This window comes from Pogoniulus pusillus, chromosome 24 (assembly GCF_015220805.1).
Source record: "Pogoniulus pusillus isolate bPogPus1 chromosome 24, bPogPus1.pri, whole genome shotgun sequence".
Taxonomy (NCBI): domain Eukaryota; kingdom Metazoa; phylum Chordata; class Aves; order Piciformes; family Lybiidae; genus Pogoniulus; species Pogoniulus pusillus.
The window spans coordinates 11,408,249-11,430,172 of record NC_087287.1 but is presented as its reverse complement, the minus strand read 5'-3'; the positions used below and the strand labels follow the sequence as shown (position 1 = coordinate 11,430,172).

The 21,924-nt window shown below is 37.0% G+C and overlaps 1 protein-coding gene across 1 annotated transcript in view; it reads left to right on the top strand.

Annotated features, from left to right (window-relative positions):
- Positions 1-21,924, top strand: part of OTOG (otogelin) — a 79,870-nt gene that overhangs the window by 49,454 nt on the left and 8,492 nt on the right. The window contains exons 34-53 of the mRNA XM_064163604.1: positions 851-968; positions 1,652-1,731; positions 2,064-5,536; positions 5,747-5,915; positions 6,455-6,591; positions 7,316-7,405; positions 7,776-7,959; positions 10,474-10,694; positions 11,502-11,640; positions 13,093-13,287; positions 14,150-14,362; positions 15,082-15,186; positions 15,545-15,655; positions 16,695-16,796; positions 17,264-17,362; positions 18,282-18,322; positions 19,295-19,370; positions 20,287-20,465; positions 21,219-21,323; positions 21,771-21,890. Coding sequence (XP_064019674.1) covers positions 851-968; positions 1,652-1,731; positions 2,064-5,536; positions 5,747-5,915; positions 6,455-6,591; positions 7,316-7,405; positions 7,776-7,959; positions 10,474-10,694; positions 11,502-11,640; positions 13,093-13,287; positions 14,150-14,362; positions 15,082-15,186; positions 15,545-15,655; positions 16,695-16,796; positions 17,264-17,362; positions 18,282-18,322; positions 19,295-19,370; positions 20,287-20,465; positions 21,219-21,323; positions 21,771-21,890 — 5,957 coding nt within the window. The remainder of the gene's footprint in view (positions 1-850; positions 969-1,651; positions 1,732-2,063; positions 5,537-5,746; positions 5,916-6,454; positions 6,592-7,315; positions 7,406-7,775; positions 7,960-10,473; positions 10,695-11,501; positions 11,641-13,092; positions 13,288-14,149; positions 14,363-15,081; positions 15,187-15,544; positions 15,656-16,694; positions 16,797-17,263; positions 17,363-18,281; positions 18,323-19,294; positions 19,371-20,286; positions 20,466-21,218; positions 21,324-21,770; positions 21,891-21,924) is intronic.

Sequence of the window (21,924 nt, the reverse complement as noted above, 5' to 3'; positions counted from 1 at the left end):
CAGAGAGTGGAAGGAGTATTCCCTTGGTTTAGAGAGAGCCTTAAAGCACTTTGTTACTGCTTTTCCTTAAACCGTAATTATTGTGAGCACCTGAGTCACAGCTATTACATAGATGTGGCAGAAAGAGGGAAAGTTTAGTTGGTAAAGAGATACTTTACAGAAGTGTATATACAATATACAGAAATAATTCCCTTCCTTCATTAGATTTAAGCAACTAAAGTTCATTTCACTAGAAGAGGTCACAGAATAATTCAGTGATGTGTATTTGGCCTTCTATGGGATTGTAATTTTATAACTGCATTTGTTATTGTGATAAGAATCATGTTTCCAAAAGCAGTGACAAGTTGCCCTTCGGTACAGTGACTTGTTAAAAGGATAACACTAGATGGCAACATCCACACTCATTTGTTTTTGTTTTATGTCTTTAATGTTAGAAAATTATTAGTATTTAAACAGAAAACATTAATGGTTAATAATAGCAGAGAAATGCTTGCCTGTAAGAACAATTTCATTGTTGATACAGCTTTGGAAACTTAAACCCAACAGCTCTAGCTAGCCTGACGTTATTTTCAAGTGGTTGTAAGTGTGACTAGTTCAATGTCAAATTTTGTACTGAAAATAGTAAACCAGGCTGCAATTCCAGCAGAGCCTAATATTCTCTCCATAAATGTAAACAATTTTTCTATGTACTAAAGTTCTTAGTAGGTTACAAAACATATTGCAAATATTTATAGAGAGTACATGTACGAAGAATAAGAGATTTAGAGCTGCAGTGAACTTAAAGTTTGCCTCTTAGTAATCTGTATCTGTGTTTCTAGAGTAAATGAGAATAACAAATCTTATCTTTCAGATGTCAAATTTAAACTTCTGTCCCGGTCTACATGTGAGTGGCATTACAATGCTTGTACCAGCCCTTGCTTCAAGACATGTAGGGACCCTTTGGGAAAAAAATGTCAAGGAGTACCTAAGTAAGTGCTTTTATTTTTATGGAAAACTGTGTAACTCACATGGAGTTCTTATGCAGCATGATAAGAATATGAGGGACAAGATGCAGGCTCAGTAGAGCAGGACCATGTTCTTGTATAAGGAGCTAAGTGAAGGAGAAAAGAAATGTAATAAAACCTACAGTGTCAGCCACATGAAAATGACATTTCAGTTGCTAGGTAAGAATTGTCAGATTCTGGGATGACTCATATGCTTGTCACTTCCAAGCTTTAAAGATATTTTAAAGTGACCAGAAGTCTGTTTCAAATTGTTGTGCCCCTCCCTGCTTTTTCACTATAATGTTGTAAAAGCTTTATCATCATCCTTGCCTTTTCCTCCAAGGTGGAATTCATGGCAAGTCTGGTAAAGCTGGCTTTTGGATTTTGGCATGTTTGGCATTTTTTAAGCGATAGCATTCACTATTGAATCTATTCACTGTTGATCATTTCTTTCAAAGGCTGAGTTTTGCAGAATTCACGCTTTAGCTTAGATCAGAGTGAGAATGGAAGTCATGCCAGTGACATTCTGAAGGAGTACACTGAGGTGACCAGATTTAGATAGAACAAGATTGTCTACTTCAAACTGCTTCATAAATAAATTCTGTTTTCCTATTACTCAATCTAGAAGATTTTTTTCATCTAGTTAATACTAACTGTTTTTCTTTTAGAGTGGAAGGATGCATTCCTGCCTGTCCGCTCAATATGCTACTGGATGAAATCACTCAAAGATGCGTGTATTTTGAAGACTGTATGTTTGAAAAATTGCATATATTATATATGATACTTAGCCTATTAATTTCTTAGGTCTTTAGTAAAGTTTTCAAATATTGTTGCTTAAATTTGTTTAGTTGTGATCTGACCTTAGTTACATGAATCTTGAGCTCACTGAACTTATATTTTAGTTCAAATCAGATGACATCAGATGTAGAGCAAATAGTACAATTGATTTTTTAATTTGTCTGTGAAATATAGAAGTCTAAAGGTAATTGAAAAGATCACAGCTAACCTTTGATTCTGTTAATGTTGTAACTATAATTATTCCTAAATTTCAGACTGCTGTTTACTTGTGTCTGATTTCAGGCATTGAACCTGCAGATGATGGTCCACCTTTGTCACCCAGCATTCAAACACCAGCAGTTTCCCACATAACTTCAAGTACAAGTTTGGCAGCGATTGAGGAAGTAGTAACTTCATTTCCAGTACCCAAAGTAGTGGACATGGAAACAACACTTGCTTCAGAATTGCAACTCACTGCAACTGTAGGGAAAACTGAATTTCCACATGGTCTGTCTAATATAACACTTCCAACTATGACTTTATCATCAACTATTTCACCACAGTCAACAGCAATGACATCTGAGAGAAGCACTATGCCAGCGCCCAGGACAACAAAATCTAATGTAAGCTTGTCTTCTTCTGTTGGCATTTCTTCGTTGTTTTCATCTACTGGCAGTTCAGAAACTTCCACAAAGATGAAACTGATCAGTGGTGATTCCACTAAAATGTTGAGGGCTACAGAACCTATGACAGCTACTGCTACACATGCAGTGACTACAAGCAGAGAATCAGAAAGCAGATCAATTGTTCCTTTTATTTTTACTAGTACACCACTTATAGTTAGGACAACAGAAATGCCAATAAAAACTAAAATAATGGAAATATCAGAAATAGACACAAGAACATTGCCTACAAAAGAAGCTCAAGCAAAACTAGAAGGACTTACAATGTTTACACCCAGTTCATCTGAATTAATAACAGAAAAAGCTACTGCCTATCTGCCTGAGTTTTCCACATCACCACCAGTGCCACCATTTTCTCCTGCAATCACTACTTTGTTAAAACCAGTGTCTCCAAAAACAACAAAATCAGCAATTGTTGCAAGTGAACGAACCACAAAGACTACATTTTTACCAACAGCCACATCACCTATTCTGCTTGCAAAAGCAGTTACAGAACCTCCTATTGAAATGGTTCAACACCTGACTGGTACTGCAGCGGTACATTTCACTACAACTTTAGGTACAAAAACAACAACTCTGCCAACTCAAGAGAGATTATCAGAGGCAACTTTGTTATCATTTGCAACTCATAAAAAGAAAACTTCCCAAACAACCTCTCATGTGGAACATACACCAAGTTCCTATTTCCCTCCATATTCGCTGCTACCTAGTTCTACAACTGAAAAATCTATTACTCTTCCTACAAAAAGACCTTCAGTGTCTGGTTCTACTCCTGCCTCTCCAGCTTCAGGTGAATTAAAAAAAACATTTAAAACTCTTTCAACTACAGCATATCCCTTATACACAGTTCTAAACTCAACAGAGGTTCTGACTACATCACATACTGAATACCCTGTTGTGACCGAGACCATCAGTGTGACACCTTTGTCTATTGAGATAACATCCCCTTTTGAATTAGCAGCAAAGCCAACTTTGTTTTCTGGAAACACATCTACCAAACACAAGTCAACTCTAGTTTCGAGTACAGTGAAGACAAGTATGTCAGCATACTTGGGTAGTGTTACCACATCGGCAATGAAAACCACTAGCTTATCAAAAGAAACTACTACAGTTCCTTTTGTAACTACAGAAAAAGAGTCAGCACAAAAAAAACCTGTCACTGGATCTCCAGTTACTCTACTTAGTGCAATTGAAAACACACTGTTGACAACACAGTCTGAAAAATCACAAGCGGAAATAGTTACTAGCACTTCTACTAGAAAGCCGCCTGCTTTCCCTTCTTCGCCATCAAGTGCTCTAATCTCTTTAAACATTTCTCTTCCTTCACTACCCTCATATGGAAAAGAAGCATCACTGACAGATCTTAGTCCTGTGCATACATCCCATGATGCCAAGGAGAAAACAACTCTGTCCCCTTCTGTTGTTCTTCCAGTAACAAAGTCTTCTTACACTTTCTCCACCTCCCACCCTATAGCAGGTAAATCCATTTCTTCATCACCTTTAACAGAAATCACAAAAGAAATAACAGCCACACCAAAATACTCAGCAGAAACTAAGATAGCTTCTACAGCATTGAAATCTACAATCCAAAGCATAACAGATACCGTGAAATTTACAGCAGATACAGCTCTGCCATCCTTTCCTCCATCTTCAGTAGTCCCCTTCTCTTGGCAGACGTCTTCAGGAGATAAACATCCAGTACAGACCACAAAGACTATGACTATACCACATTTTTCCACTCAGAAGATGATGGGACTTGGTCATCAGACTTCTGAGCCTTTGTTAAGCCAGAGCATTACCCCAGTATACCAGTATCCTGCAGAAACTCTTACAAAATCCACTGGACAGCCACAACATATCTTTAGCACAACTGAAGCTACAGTGGAATCGACTTCTTTTCATTCCCTAATCACCTCACTACCTGAACACATTCATTCAAGTATATTACCTACCTCAGTAGGTCCTACACAAGTCATTTTACCAAGTGAAAAAGAGTTGCATTTAACTGATACGGTCACACAGTCATATATATCAAGAACTTCTGTTTTGCAGTCTACATTGCCCACTAGAACAACAGCTGACTTGGTGTCTGGTACTAGAATTCTCCCTTCCTCTTCTTTGGCAACAATTAAAAAAGAAGCAGTTCCTTCATTTTCCACACAACAGGCAGGTACTGGTCTGAAATTCACACAGCAGGTCTCATTTACTAAATCACTTGATTCAACTCAGACACTTGAAAGAACTACAGCTTCACCAGGATCTACGTCAACCTTTTCATCAGTCTTGTTACTAGAGACAACAGAAAATCCTACTGTGGTGGGAAGTGGACATTCCATGGCAACAAGCAAAAGTGGTACTGATAAAACTGTGGTGTTGCCTAAGCAAGTCACACTTTCAACCACTGGCTCCAGTTCCACATTTGTCACAAGTACAATGTCAGCTATGGCCCATTCATCAACTGCAGCTCCTACTTCTTCAATGATAAGCAGCACTGGGCAAAATGTTAGCATCATATCAACAACATCAGACAAAGAAGAAGCAATAATAAAATCCATCACAAGCTCTGTGAAGCCCACCCTTTTATCTGTTACTTCAAAAGCAAAAGGAGATATGTCTCTTGGTACAGTAAAATCTGAAGAGCCAAAATTAACCACAGAAGTCCAAGCCATCCATACTCGGGGTGCTACCAGTACCCTAGAAACACCTCAGGCATTTTACTCTCCATATTTCACAAACACAACTGCAGTTCTTTCTAATATAAGCATACCAGTAGTGTCCACAATGCATTCATCCTCTGAACCAAAACCTTTTTCTTCTGTATCTCCTTCATCAGTCAGTACTGCTCAAACTTCAAAACCTGAAATATCATCTGAGATTCAAATACCTTCTTTAAGTTCAGTGCTAATGATATCTGACAATCTGAATGACACAGCAGCTCCATCAGTTTCATCATTTGCCTCTTTATCTACCAAACCACTTTATGGCTTGACAACAGCATCTTCTGATGGACTGGCAACAGTTGAAGCTGTGTCAGGAGTCACAGCATCAACTTTTATGTTACCTACAGAAACAGCAGCTCTTCAAACTTGTACAGTGAGTAACTAGCATTATTTGTGCTTGGTTTTGAATACGTCTCGGTAACTATTTCACACTGAAACAGATGAAACATAGGTCAATCTTTGGGATTTAAAGTATTCTATACCTGAGGAGTGTAAGCCCCGTTTTTTGATCAAATACTCTGCAATATTGTGATGATAGCTTGATAAGAATGGTAACCTATGTCTTTTATTAAATATGCCTTAGCCAATCACAGAAACTGAGTGCATAAAGCACATTTGCCTGGATGGACAACTGATTCGAGTCAATAAGTCACAGAACTGCCCGTACAACACAACTCAACCCAGCTGTGGAGTTCTAGGATTTGCTACTCAAACAAATGGTGACAAATGCTGCCCAAAGTGGGAGTGTGCATGTAAGTTTTAGTTATGCAGTAATTTTGAAGTGACTTTAGGTAATAATTTAATGCACGTGTAAGAAGGTTAAGAACTGATACTTCTATACTTTGACCAAAGAAATAGAAGGTGCATATTGTACTTGTTACTCATTCTCTTATGAAACTTAGAATTCTAGTTCTACCTTGAGGGAAAATATATCAAAAAGCTTTTTAAATGTTGGGTATTCCTCTTAACCAGCCTTAGGCAGTGGACATGTCTGTGTCCCCATCTTGTCATCAATCTAGTTTGAGGATACCTAGTCAATAAAGTCAATGGATTTTTTAGTTCATCTTATATATATTTCAGGGTGAGAAAATCACCTAGACACTGTTAACTACCTCTCTTAATTCTACTGTCTGTTTATATGCAACAGTATCAAAGATACATGAAAATATGTCCTGCACATCAGAAACTCTGGTATGCTAGTTGATGTTATGCAATGTGTTGCTTTCTCCATGTGTTTTGTAATTCTGAAATAAGTTAGAAAATACTTTTTGTTTTGTTTTGTTTTGTTTAGGTCGTTGCACGATTTTTTCTGATCTGAGCATTGTAACCTATGATGGGAATCGTTTGGCTTTGTTCAAAGAAGCATCCTACATTGTTAGTCAAAGTCAGGATGAAACTATAACCATCCATATCCTTGACTGTAGAATGGTAACTAACATTTGTCAGATAACAAATGATATTCAGTACTACTAATAAGATGTATCTTAAAAGAAAGGCATAGTAATGCTACATAGCTGTGGTTAATTATTCACTTCTGTGCTGTATCTGTAGATTGTACTTGCACTTTACAACACTTATGCATTGTATAGCACTTTATCACCTGCCTGTGTGTGTATAATTCCTTCTGAAACAGCTGGAAGATGAGAGGTAGGCCCATATTATTACATGTGTAAAATAGGCAAAGTGAGAGATCAAATGGATATACATTCATCGGTCCCTTCTGTGTATGCCGTTGTAGCTCAGGAAGTATTAATCTATTTCTAATTCATTACTTCTGTATTGTACATATATTTATTTATCATTCCCACTCTTGTTCTTGCTCAGATTAAGAAAATGTTAATAATTTTTGGTGCCTAAACAGCTAGTCATCCATAATTTTTTTTGTGGAAACCTTTATTTCTGATGTAATTTCAGGAAGAGGTGATAAAACACAGTGCTGAAAACAATGAGATTGTAATATTTTGTTTGTTTTATAAGAGTGTTGTCCAGGTGGACTTTGTAGTCCAGACTTGAAGCTGCAGTCAGTTTTCCTTTTATAAAAATATAGCCCAAAAAGTCCTTAATGTCCCAGTACCTGAAAATAATAAGCAGCTGATTTATAAAGATTTAGCACATTGCGACTATGATTGATGTATTTATGCTTTCTCCACAGAGTAATTCAAACTCATCATCTTTGTGTCTGGCAATGTTGAATCTAACCTATCTATCAAACCAAATTATTATCAATCGTTTAAGCAGAAAAGTAAGTATTTTGAAAGTATTTTTTTCCCTTGCCTGTTACATAGCATCTTCTGTAAGCTGCTGCTTCCTCATGTGAATACTGGAGTGTAGAGTAGGACACATTAAGTTATCTAATTCCTTGTTCCAACTTTGTAATTTGGTAGACTTTTAGTAAATGCAAAGATTCAAACTGTGATACAAGGAAAATTAATGAGGTAAGGTGCACAAAGCATTAATCTCTTCAGTACCTATATTATCTTCATGAACACAAGTCTGCCTGCCTCTGAAATTAGTTATGAGTTAGATTCCTAAGGTGTCAAGAATCTGGCTTTAGTTCTACATGCAGCTCTGAGTACCTGCTGTTTAACCTCTTTTCTGTGTGTATATTTTAGATAACAGTAAATTCAAGATTTGCTTGGCCTACTGTTAGAAAATATGGATACAAAGTTGAGGATTCAGGCCTTAAGTATGCAGTTGAGACCCCAACGAAAATCAGAATTCAGTGGTTTCACAGCACAGGAATGATGATTATTGAGTTGAACAGTACCAGAGAACCAAGAGCTTTGGGACTATGTGGTAAGTATAGAGCAGTGTGAAAAATAAAGGTGCTCAGATGCTTTGCTAGGAAGGCACATTTTCCTAATCATATAAAGTTGTTAAATCTTTTGTAGGACATTGCCCAAAGGAGTTATTGCAGATCATTACAAAGTTTAAGGCACTATTAAAATGAACTTATTAGTTTTATTAATTGTTTTAATAATGCTTGATGTCTATCCATGCAGTTGTTTTTTACAGATGGGATTGCTTCTGACTGTAACCTGTTTGAATGCAAGCATGATTGCTGTAGCCAGGCCTAAATAATGAGGACAGGTTTAAGTGTGTCATAGCAAATAATGCACACAGATATTTTATGTTTGATACTCATCTGATAGGAATCAATATGTGCTATTTTCAGTTTCTAAAGGTCAGAATTCACAGGGAATGTTAATCTGAGAGAACTAATCTTAGTTTCTCTGTTGAAGGAAATATCTTGATGGCAATAGGTTAAATAAACGTCATGTTGCTCTCCGTTAGGTATGCTCAATAGTTTCACCTGTTTTCTTTTCTTTATAAAAAACATATCTTAGAATAAGCTGTTGATGCTATAGCTTTTGCAAGCATGTATTTGTTGATGTAAATCTGTCTTGTGACACTGAATCTGTAAATTTATCTGCTGTGAATTGGAGCTGGAAACCAGGCTTACACAGTTCGTATAATTACAGTGGATATCTTTCCAGTTTCAGAAAGGGCAAATGCCTGTCGCTCAGTATCAAATACCACTGATAGCTCAGTCCAGTTCCAAGTCCTGAGGACATTAATGTGCTTCTCACAAAAGAAGAGAGACATTTTACTGCCATTTTGAAATTGGATTATTTTCTATAATTTGCCTTAACTTTTGATTTCAATGTCATTCTTCCTCTGTTTTTCTAATAGTTATCAGAATTAGATCAAGCAGTAACAATAAAGAGTTTATGTTTTAGTTCAAGTTATCCTGTAAGTCTCTTATCTTTGCCTGTTGGATTACTGTAATAAGGAGAGTGGGGAATGTTATTTTCCCGGTTGGCAAGGCATTTTAATCAGATGACAGCACATTCCTGTGGGTGGTGTTCCAAGTACAGCCCCCTTCAGAGAATGTGCCAGAATTTTTCTGGTTTTCCTCTCTAATTGGGACTTTCTGCATAGGTCTGCCTGCACAGGACTGTCTGATGCAACTTATCAGAACCTATTTTAAATGAGCTCATTGTACTGTATCTTTTCAGGGTGAATTAGTTTACCCTGGCTTCCCATGCTTTCTGTGTTAGCCTGTTTTCTCAGATATCCTTTTGCTGAACCACGGTATTGGTAGGTCCTGATTTCTTGCTTTCATGAAAACTGATTTCTCAGTATCATGGGAATTATGAAACTAAAGCAAGCAGTACGGTTTTGTAGCACAGGCATTGCTTGGAAGGATCTGTGTAGGAGACAACAGTGTCTTTTACAATGCAAAGGTTGGGCAAATGTAGCAATTGCTGTGGGAGATGAGGCCTGTGAGGAGGGAACATCTCTATAGCAAAACTGGTGAAAGGAAGCACAAGCATGTCAGTTTTAGCTGCAACTAGATATCACCAAGCTGCATTTGAAGCCTTAGTTTTGCTCTGCTAAATCTCCTTGACAAAGTGTAAGAGAAGAAGTGAAAAAAGATATCCCAGACATGACAGCAATCCTTTGAAGTCTCTCAGAACTGTGAAGTACTTCCTATTTATGTTGTATAGACTCATGACCTCAAGAAGTTCCACCAGAAACTTTTTTGCTCAACTAATAGCTACTGTTTCCAAAGCTGTTTTACTCACAGAATGCCTGTTGCTTATCATTGATTGTGGGTGGCTTGCGCTTCTTGTCAAGAATTGTGGAAAAAAATGTTATTGTGGAAAAAAATGTTAAACAGTCCAGTTCTCTAGAAAAGGGTTAAATCCACAAATAGTTTTTGAACAGATAAAGACTAAGAATTCCCATGAAAGTTTCTGGAGACATCAGAAGAAAACATTCTAAAAGTCTGATACAAAAGTCTCAGAAATTATAGGTTGATAGCTCTTAAGCCAATATTCACTTAGGACTGCTCAGAAGCAGAAGTAGGACAGTACAGTATTTCTGAAGTACAGTATTGGGTAAGCCTCTTGGCATTTTATGGGCATTCCCTTTTCTGATAACACAGTTTTCATCCATCTCTATACATGGAGGAAGTTTGTAACTTTTTTTTTTTCAAACAGATTTTTGTTTAGTGATTGTGCAACTGAGAGAGAAACTTTTTGTGCCGTAGTTGAGCTTCCCGAACAGCTCTTCGATATGCAGTAAATTTCCATTCATACATGCATCTCCACTTTTGCTCTCCATGATTTATCTGAATTTTGTTTATTTTAATTCTACAAAAGACTTTCTACCTCTGTTGTGGGTTGTGGTACTGTCATGATGTGATATTTATTTGATTGAATACACCACTTCAAATGTATTTTGGCATGTACCATGCAGCATTAATCTGCCTGTTCTTTCCCCCCCCCCTCTGGAAATACACAGGGTTTTGTGATCAAAGATTGGAAAATGACCTGATGCTACCCAACAGGACAGTCTTAAGCAAAAGCAGTGCTCCATCGACTTTTATAGACAGCTGGCAAGTGCCTGACACATTGAAGTATGTTGGAGAAGACAGGAATCAGGAAACTAATTGCTCGGTCATGGACTGCTCAGAGTGCCTAAGCATGGTGTTGAACCAGACCTTCAGCAGCTGTCATCCTTACGTATGTTAACTATTTTGGAAGCTTACATTTTGAAAGAGATGCAATTCTGATATAATATATACTTGGTAATGTCACTAATATAAAACTATATGTAACTATAATATGGTATATTCAAATTTGTATATTTCAATTTGTAAGGTAAAAATAAGAGTGTGGCAGGTTGATAGGAGAGTTGCAACAAGGAACTAACAATTTCAGAATTCATAGTGCATCTCTGTTGTGTTTGATAGTATAGTGTAATTTATAAATCAGTCCCTGCTAGTTTAATTCTATCAGTATGATGTAGAGCAAAGGAAAATAAAAGAGTTCTAGGATTTAATTAATCCTTCAGTGTTCAGTAATTTAACAAGTTCCAAGCTGCAACAGGTAATTTGAGAACCTGCGTTCTTTAAGGCTCTAGAGACAGGGAAGTCCAGCTTAGAGAGATGAAAGAGTAAACCAGACCATTCAAAGCAAACTTAAATAACAAACAGTGTGCAAATAAATTTTATTGGTAATTATGTAACTACATTAACCATTTAATCTTCTGTATATTGTTGAGTTTGAAGAGGAGGCTAAAGACAGACAAAAATATAGAGGTAAGGAAGTATAAAGAACAATGAGCAGTTATGTCTTCTGTAGGAAAAACTGCATTGGCTCTTACTTTGGCATTTATCACGATGAACCCAAGAAATATAAGGATGTCAGTGCTTGAGAAGTCTTACTTCTAAGTACTAGTAAATCCTCTCTGCTGGCTTTATTCTTTGTAGTTGACATTAAAAAAGATCAAGGTCTTTATAAAGGTGTAATTTGTTTTTAATTTGTTAGGTTCCTCCTGAGCTATTCTGTGGTATGTGGATTCAAGATAGTGAGTACGTTCAAAATCCATGCATTTCCCTGGCTGCCTACGTGGCAATGTGCAACAAATTTAATGTTTGTATAGAATGGAGGAGCCCTGATTACTGCCGTGAGTATTGTGCATGTATCTGTTTTTCTAGTGTTCAGGATTTCTCTAACGTAAGAGTTGAATAATAGAGGGTTTGGATTACAGCATCTCTTCATGATGCCAGTGATCCCCTAGAAAAATATAGGGAGGTCTGTGGGCTTAGTGCTTGAAAATAGAAAGGCTTGTTCGGTATGATCCACGAAAATATGAACTCACCGTGCATAGAAATCATAAGTGATGGGTGTTTTTTTTGTTTTGTTTGTTTAAGTGATTTAAGATGTTTTCATGTGTACAGGCTTCACACGTGCGTGCCATAATGTCCTGCAAATAGTAGTCATGGAATCCAAAGCTTAAAAACAGTGCATTTTAAAAAACTCTTCCATCTTGGTGGGTTTTACTAGTAAATAATGGTTTCAAAGAAGATTTTATAAAATCTATCTGTAAACGCAGTTACGTGCTCCACACACCTTGAAGGCACACATCTCTTACCGTAGTACACAGTGACCTCTGGTGGTGCATGCTTGAGCAGGGAGAGCCGCGCACTCGCAGCTGGGTTTTGTGGTCACAAAGTGTTGATGTGCTGTAGAGCCCGAGTTTCTTTATTTACAGGACCATTTTTAGCACTGAGGAGATGAATAAAGTAAGCTTTCTCTCCCAATTAATCTTTAAATTCTAAACTGGAATAGTGTTCTTGAGCAGACTGTCCCTTTGCGAACTGGACTTTGTTTCATTACCATGATTCTAGATGATTTTACTCTGTTATTTAGGTATCAGTACATGATAAGGATCGTAGATTTTGGTAGTTCACAGAGCCACACTGTTGGCATTTGTGATCATTCTCTGTTTGCCATATTTATGCAGCTTTAATTACTGTTTTGAACCAATGAAAGACCATGTTAATTTTTCAACAGCAAAAGAGAAATTAAAATTAGGTACTTTTTTAGTCTGTTTCTGCATGCACTCATAACATGACAATGAATTTACTTTAGTAGTACAAAGAATGTTTAGTGTTCTTTGACATACCAATAACACACAAGAGAAATGAACACTGATAATTACTAAATATGGCAATGAATTAGTCCCATGTGTTACTTCACCCTTTAGTAATCACTGTTTGGAATTTTAGCCACTGCAAATTATTCATAATGTTTCTGAGCACTGCATTATTAATCTGTAGTGTTTGCAAATGTTTTCAAATTACGTTTGTGCTCGGCATTGTTGCATGGTTTGATTTCAACACTGCTAAAATTCATACCAAAGCCTGATGAGAGTGGTACTATAAGAAGAGAAGTGCTCATAACTTCCTTTTTCTTGAAAGCATCCTGTGGAAAGCTCTGTATTGATGTTTTAGTTTGGCAGACCCTATTGACCTGGCAAGTACAGCAAGTCGATTAAAAAAACCCACTGGCTTCTCTTGGGTACTGCCTTGTGATTGTAACTTCAGAATGAGTAATTTGTTGATTTCCCTCCTAGCTTTTTCCTGCTCTGAAAACTTCTCCTACCAGGCTTGTATAGCTGCCTGTGAGGTTCCAGATAGTTGTCAGAATAAGGAGATTGCTGTTCTTGATACAGACTCCTGCTCAGTGTTGACAGAAGGCTGCATCTGTTCTGGAGGGACCATCCTTCATCGATCTCATACGGCTGTCTGTATTCCTGAAGAAAAATGTGGTATATTTGGATGTGATTAATTAGTATTATCTGCAAGGTGGTGGTCAGATAATTCATTAGTAAAAAGTAATGTTCTGATGTGGTATGAGTCCTGCACATATCATTCAGAAGAGGGTTCTAGATATTCAGTAAACATTAGCTATATAGGATAGCAAGCATGGAATGTCCTTGTGACATACAATTTTGCTTAGCTTCCATCAGCTGGAAGATGCTCTTCGAGATGGAAGGTTTTGCTTATGTTTATGCATTCTATTATTCTAATAATGTTAGAATTGTCCTCCTTTTTCACCTAGCATTTTGCCAGGGGTCCACTCTATTGATGGTGAATGGCATTCAAAAAACATGCAGCAACAGTTAATTACACATTTTGAATAATACTCATGTTCTGTGTTATTCCTGCCATCATGGATACTTACTTATATTACAATTCTGCCTGAGCACAGCAAATAGTGGACCAGTACTTAACACTAACAAACCTTAAAGTTGTTTATTTAAAATCATATTATATGAAATGCTGTATATTAATAGTAGTTTTATGTGTGCAAAATACAAAAGTAACTTCTTTCCACATTGTTACTTTAAAAACAAAGGATAGTTTGGAATTTTAAATTAGTAGCCTTGCAGTGGGGACACAAAACAAAGTGGAGGCCCTGATCCTCTGGAGGGTATTGAGTGTCTTGCTTTCCCATACAAACTCAGTCTCAGATTGTCTCCTCTTTCACTTTTTTGTAGGGTGATGTGGTTAGGTGATGCCTTTAAAACTCTGGGATGTATATACTTCATAGATCCACACTTCATGCAGAAGAAAGTGATGGTCAAAAGTTGAAGTAAAAAGTAATTTAATTTTTTTGTCCTGATTTAGCTTGTACAGACAGCTCAGGAGCACCTCATGCAATAGGTGAGATCTGGAAAACTTCTTTGAGTGGATGCTGTATGCAAAAATGTATTGACAGTGAGACCATCGTTCCAGTGGAGTACAACTGTTCAGATGCCCACAATTTAGACTGTCAGCGCTTTGCAGAAGTGGCCCTACTTGTTCCTGATGATCAGACATGTTGTCCTCAGAAGATCTGTAGTAAGTATTCCTTCATGATTATGAATACTGCTCTCTGGAATATGCAGGTGCTCTTTCCCTGCTACACATCCTGCATTTAAAGGGACTGGAAATTTACAGATTATGTAGAAAACTGTAAAAACTTTGTACTATTGACAAAATTGTTGTGAGGGGGAGGTAGGGTGAAGGATCAAGGATTGTAAGGACTGAAAGAGCACTGCATTTATTTGGATATGGATTGTGTACCTCTTGCTGCACAGGCATTCAAATACAAATGAACTATGTAAGTAATTCAGAGTGTCTGTGTATTTTACAAAGCAAGTAGTGGAGGATATAAAAGCTACTGTTCTAAAATCCTTATTTAGGTTACGAAGTCCACATTCAGAAAGAAATTGCAAGCAGTTTTCGTGTTTTGACCACCTGGGGATGATGTTGCAGTGAGATTTCCCCAGGAATTTTCGTTTATTTGCCTTTTTTTTTCTCTCTCTCTCTCTCTTTTTTTTTTTTCCCTAATTCTAACAAGGGCTCTGCTCCAGTTTAACTTTGCCTCCAGGGAGAGCTGCAAATGCTGGACACTTCTGCATATTGTCTCAGGCTTTTCTGCTAGTTTGCTGTATGCTGTTATTTCAAGATTTGTGTATGAAAATGCAAATAATGCGTGCTGCTTCTCTACTTGATTTATAAATGTGTAAGATAGTTTAGAAGGTTTGGTTTTTTTTTTCTTTCTCTTTACATAACAGTTTGCAACCAGAGCCTCTGTGAGCCCCTAATTCCTGAGTGTAACAGCTTGGAAAGGCTGGTCACTTACTACAGCAAAGAATCCTGTTGTCCTAGCTACCTTTGTGGTAGGTTTCTTTTGAAAAGGTAAAATTCACCCTGTGAAAGTTATTCAGTAAACTAAGTATGTCAGCTTAGAAGCAAAAACTTAGTGTAGCCATCATTGTTAGTATGGCTGTTTACAAAATTCTCTTTTATCTAAAAGCTCAGGATCGATCTGTGTGTCAATATGAGCAGTGGAGGAGTCTTGTATTTAACAATCAGGCAAGAATGCACCTTTGCTCTCTTGCAATACAAAGCAGAAGTGTATCTGAAGTATCTTGTAGCACCTCTCGAATCTGCATTGCTGTTTCTCCAAGATGCAACTGTAAAGAGAAGGAATGCCATACTGCCTGTAAAGAAACACACCTGTTGTGCTTCTTTCAGAATGTGATCCAGCAAAGTGTGAACCAGTGCAGCAGATGCCGAGCTGCCAAGACGATCAGACGCTAATTGCTGCTCGGTTGGAGAGTACCTGCTGCATTTCCTATATATGTGGTACAGTATTCTGGCTGGTTCCAGCTGTGTGTTTTTGCATATGCAATGGTGTCTACTATTGTCTTGCCAAATATAGCTCCTTGTACTTCCTTTAGCTCTCCCAACACAGAAAGGCTTGAAAATATTTAAAACAATGGACATTAAGCTTACAGAACATAGGAAACAACTATAAAGAGTTACAAAAAAAACTTTGTGGAGCACAGTAGTGTTCTCAGGTCATGTTGAGGAGTGGTGGTGGAGGCCATGCATGAGGAAGTTGAAGACTTTGGAGAGACTGTCCACATATAAAGCTTGGACTGGCTGCATTAATAGTTCATCTGAAAGACCACTGGAGTTATATGTGCTCTTTCTCCCTATGTCCTGATGTGCTGATCAGCTATGGCCTGTCTTATTTAATAGCAAATGTCCCATATGAGATTGTCATGCAAATTTGTTCAGTTCTTTTGGCGCCTGGCCTCTAGTCACTTAATACAATAACAAAATTATACTTTTGTCATCAGTACAGGAGTGCCAATGTCACCATGCCATTGTTTTCCATATGATAATAATGTGATAATGAGGTCCTACTGAATTTGGCTCTTTTTGGAAATACATACCTGTGAATCAAAGACTGAGTTGTCTTGATTACAGAGACCAAACCTTGCAGCTTTCATATGTGTTCAGGTGGGAGGATGACATTAGGATCACAGGAGATAGCCTGTATTAGGGATGACAGATCCTATAATTTGGGCACAGGAGCATTTCTGAAGATAGCAAGGTGACTTGGTAGCAGAGAAAATCTAGCAAAAGTTTTCATAAGAGAAAGGGAGAGAAAATCCTGCTTGTTGCAATCTGAGTCACAAATAATGCATTCATTATTTACAGCAGAGGACAAGAAAAGGCAGGCTGCACTAAATATTAGCCTCTTGTACAGGGACTGGAGGAATGAATGCAGAGTATCTCTGTTCTTTCATACAACTGATGAACTCCATGGACATATTTCCTAGGCAGTAGTAAAATTTCTTCCTGTGACTTAGGTTTAAATAATTGTTTTCTCCAGCATGCAGGCCTTGCTCCTATCAGATACCCAAATGTCAAGAAGGAGAAGTTCTTATTGTGGATGGCAACACTACAGAGAGGTGTTGCCCTACATACCGTTGTAGTAAGTTTGACTTGATTTTGATATTTTAAATAATAGAAAACATATCAAACATGGTAGCATGGATGCTTAGTGCCAAAAATGTTTGGTTAGAGAATACAGCTCCACTTATGCATACAAAAGCAAGCTATCATCTACAGTCCTGAGTAAATAATCTTTACTTTGAAAACCTCATGTGCCTAAGCATAATCTGAATATCTCTATCACTGAAAAAAAAAAAAAGAGAGTAATTTTAGGCTCCAGATTCTGGAGATGGAAAACAGTTTAAAATATTTATCTAGAGTAATTGTACTCCACATTAGTATTACTCAGTGGCTAATGATTAAGTTTTCATTTTTAGTCCCTTCAAGTAAGACATTTTCTGAATACATTTATTATGAACAAGTAACAAACTGTCACTTGATTCATATTTCTGTTCATCAAACTATGGCAACCTTGTCTTCATTAGACTTTCTTTTCTGCAATTCTAGTTTGTGAAATACATCGTTGTCCTGAATTCAAATGTATGCTGGGCATGTCTTTGGTGGAGGTATGGAGTCCAGAGAACTGCTGCCCCTTTCGGACATGTGGTAAAGTGATTGATTTTCATTTTAGCTACCTTAGACAATAAGACATTCATCAAGAGCTTTAGCCTTTCAGGTCTGAGTCTAGTTTCAGCCAGCTATGCCATTGTGATCTGCTCATGAACAAATTATGTAGAAAACTCAGATATGGTACAGAACTTCTTAATCTCATTGCTTTGTGAGGACAATAGGATACTGTAGAATGTAGATGTTCAAACTTAGCATCTTGAGGATTTTTGAGTAAGTTTATTGCCTTTGTGTGGCAAGGTTTTGGTAGCAGGGAGAGCTACCAAAGCTCTGATATGATTGCTGATAAATTGTACTAATTTCCCAAGTCAGGTCTGTTTTATTGCCTGTGATGGTAACTGGTGAGGGATCTCTTCCTGCCCTTCCCTCAACCCACAAGCCTTTTGTTTTATTCTCTGTCCCCAGTCGAGCTGGGAAGGGGCGTGATAGAACAGCTCTGGTGGACACCTGGCACCCAGTCAGGGTCAATCCACCACAGTTAGTAAATGATTTATGGCTAAAAAGAAAAAAAGGTTAGGTTCACAGGTCAGGAATTTGACAATTTACAAAGACAGTAGTATATCATACTCTTTGTGATGCCTAAACGGAGTTCTCCATTGCTTTATATTGATGGTAGTGATTGTCGTCACTGCAAGGATGGTAGCAGCTAGAATAATTTTTTTAAGTTTTCAGGTAGACTGCAGTAAATTGTTGTAATTTGTGAAGGTGGCCATAGAAGCTTTGATGGAATAGAAGCTAGGATGGAATGGAAATCAAACATAATTTCAAAACCCAGCAGAACACCTTCAGTTATGACTAGTAAATCTGGAATTCCTGTTCTCTCTCATGCTTTCTTCTAAGCACATGGCAAATGGCTGTCTAAACTATTTTCTGTTTCTGTTATTGTATTTTGTTTTAGAATGTGCATGTGAAACAATCCCCAAACCTCAGTGCGAACCGGTATGAAATTCATCATCTTTGTCAGTATTATCTTATTAATTTCCTAATGAATCTGTTTGCCTTACTAATAGTTCTGTCAGTAAAAGATCAAATGCCACATTTTTTTTTAGTTGCTCTAGAAGATGTAGCTATTTTTATGAAGACAGTTAAGGGTAGGTATTTTGCAGAATAAAATAGCTTTGTAAGTATTGATATTTCTTGAAAGCTTTTATGATTATATCCTGCCTTGACATATTTGCATAGTGGAATTGCTTTTATGTGCCTAAGGATAAAATTTTGGTTTTTAAGTTTCAGAACTTCAGAACATTACCACTTTGTTAATATTGTTTTTCACAGTCCATATGTGTCACACAGACAACTGACTCGACAGAACTTTTAAACTGTACTGCAACTTGTTTGCATTACAAAAATTAATATGTCTGAATTAGTTTCTTGGTCAGTACAGGAAAATCTTTGATTTTATCCAGAAAATAATATTCCAGGGGGAATAATTCATAAAAATTATAACCTGGAGTCCTAGGAAGGAACTCAAAATAGTATTTTTTGTTGTTGTGGAAATTCAAAATGCTTTGTAAGTGAGGTTGTTGTCAGTGCTTTAATTTCATAAATCATGAAACTGGGGCATAAGGAATCAGGATTTCAAGAAATCTAGGAGGAAAAATTTAATATACATGCATATAAACAATTAAAGGCAAAACTATAATGTACATCTGTGCTATCATAATAGTGTTTATATCCATTAAGTTATTCAATGAAGAACACACTCTGTGCTGTGTGAAGAGTACAAAGGCAAACTACAGTGTTTCATTATGTGCCTGCCTTAGCCTTTTTTATCAATATAGATTTCTAGAGGCAAGAAATACTGCTATTGAAGTCCTGAAGGAAGGATGTTTAAAATATCATACAAAGAAAATACTGTAATTTACTTTCTGTCTCTCTTTTTTTCTCCCCCTCCTCTCCCCTTTAATATAGGGGCAGAAACTTCAGATAGATGACTACTTTCAAAACAGTACAGAAAATATCTGTAACTGTGTTAAGTACAAATGCGGTAAGTCAGAAAATAAACTTATTTTTTAAAAATACCCTTTCAAATGCTAAAGTAAATAAGGAATTTGATGTTCACTTTGAATGTGGGACTGAGAAGAGAAGAATTAACTGGTGCAATTCACAAAGAGCTTAAGAAATGCAAGAAAATAGGACTGCTCATTAAATATTTGATTGATTCTGGCCTGTCCTTGCATTCTGTTAGCTCCTGCAGCAGGAGGTCTGCGCAGGTAAGCAGCAGAATTTTGGGAAAGTTGACTAAGCAGCCTGTGTTTCACTGAGCTGAAGTAAGGACTCCAGACAGAAACTGGAACACACAGTGTTCACATAAAATCCTTCTGTCCCGTTATGGGCATATTCAGAGGCTGGTGGACACATTTACCTGCTTTCCAGATCAAGGACAGAATTCAGCAGCATGGAAATTCATCTTAGATCATAGCCCATAGCATATGGGAAAACTCAGGAAAAAGTCATTCCTATGGTCTCTTAGTTGGTCTCAGTTGGCCACTAGAGTTAGGTTTGTCCTTGACTAGATTTTGACCTCAAAGATGTGTGCTTCTGAGCTAGTTAGCCTCTGTGTCCTAAATAGCCAGTGAAGAGAAATAGACTTTTCTCAGGTACATTTCATATTCTGAAGTAAGCTTAGAAAACATATCTGTGGAAGAGACATTCCCAGTTATTTTGGTGGTGTATGTAAAACATAGGTATTTAGATACGTGCACAGTTATTTTTGAGATAATGTGGCAATTGTAGTGAAGCATTAGACTACTATTAACTACTGGTTGAAAATCTGACTTGTAATTCTTACAGGCATAGAGCAGCCTTTTCCATGTCTGGTTGACATTGAAACAATTTTAAAGAGAATCTTGATACCAAGCTAATTGTCCTGAGCATGCCATTTATTAATTGTTTTCTCATAGTGAGAGACAAAGTTTGCCTGAGTGACGAGAGAGGGGTGCTGCTTCCTGGACAGACAATCGTGGAACACAGCTCAGATGGCATTTGCCATATTTCTTACTGTACAGATGTGATTGATCCCTCCACTAAATACTACCAACTGAACACATCTTCAATAGACTGTGCTGTCAAGTGCAAAGCTGTAAGAAATTCAGAACTTCGGACATGTGTTGTGACTAGTGGTCTTAATTGTGTTTTGTTGTGTTCATTGTGAAACAAGCTGGAAAGAGTTAACTATGACATCTCCCTCTAATGATGTGCTACTACACTTCTCATAGAAGTTTATGGAAATCTCACTCTCTTCATTGTTTTCTCCTCTGTATACATGTAAACTAATTTATGTAGCATACTTCTACCTTGTATCCTAGTATAACTTCATCTGTGTTATGTGCAAACCCATGCAAATTCCTAGCAGATGTTAGCTTAATAAGAAGTGGGAAAAGAATAATTACACACAGAAGAATTCAAATTGTGTTGAAAACAGCTTTATAAAATAAACAAATGATTCTTGTCTTTTTAAATAGTGCGATATATTACCAAGAGAATATTATATGGATTACTTTATTCCAATTATGGACTTACTTGCTGTCTACTGAAGAAGAAGTAAAAATTTCAGAGGTTCTTGAAATAAGTTATCAGGCTTATCTTTGAAAATGGTAGAAAGGCTAGTTTATTCTTTCATTTATTTCAGTTAAGATGAAAGGCACTTTATAAAAGCATTGTGAATGTACAAGAATAAGCTTGTTACATTATGTAACAATGTGTGAGTTTCAAAGTTATTTAGTAAAATATATCCCTAAAATTGAATACTCAAAAAAACCTCACCCCCTACATTGGTAAAATGTCAAGCTTCAAGATGGTCTCATACATGGAATCATCTCTTTGATTTTGGCAGAACCAAGTCTATCAGCCTCCAAAAGATTTGACAACTTGCTGTGGTAGCTGTAAGAACTTGTCTTGTCTCCACACTTTCAACAATGGCACAGTTTCCAGCTTTAAAGTAAGTTTATATGTGTCTTATTTCTTCAAAATACTTAGAAGTAAACCAAACCAAACCAAACCCAAAACAATGAACAGATACTGTACAGACACTGTGACATAAAATGTTCAAAGAGCAACTTTCTTTGTCCAAATCCTTGGGCTAGATTTGTGTATACACAAGTCTAATTTACTGGAGAGTCAATCACATAGCTGTTTACAAAGATTAAGGGATTTTGATATATCAGGGAATTATTATTAATGTGAGCTGGCTAACATTATTTATTTGGTGGACTTTAAAGTTCTATGCTTACAGGAGTTTGACATGCATCAAATTTTCCTATAAGTATTTTCCTGTAAGTGTTACATTGCAGATGAAATCACATTCTATGGGAGTGTAATAGACACACTGACAATAACAGTTTCACTGAGTTGCTGAGTAAAGTTTCTGGTTTACAATTTTTAACAGCCTGGTACTGTTTGGATTTCAAATTGCATCAGATATGAATGCACTAACACAGCAATAGGACCGGTTCTGGTTTCCTCTTCGGTTGGCTGCCCACCTTTCAATGAAACTGAATGTGTCAAGGTCAGTGTTCAATACATTGTTTGCATTCCAGCTG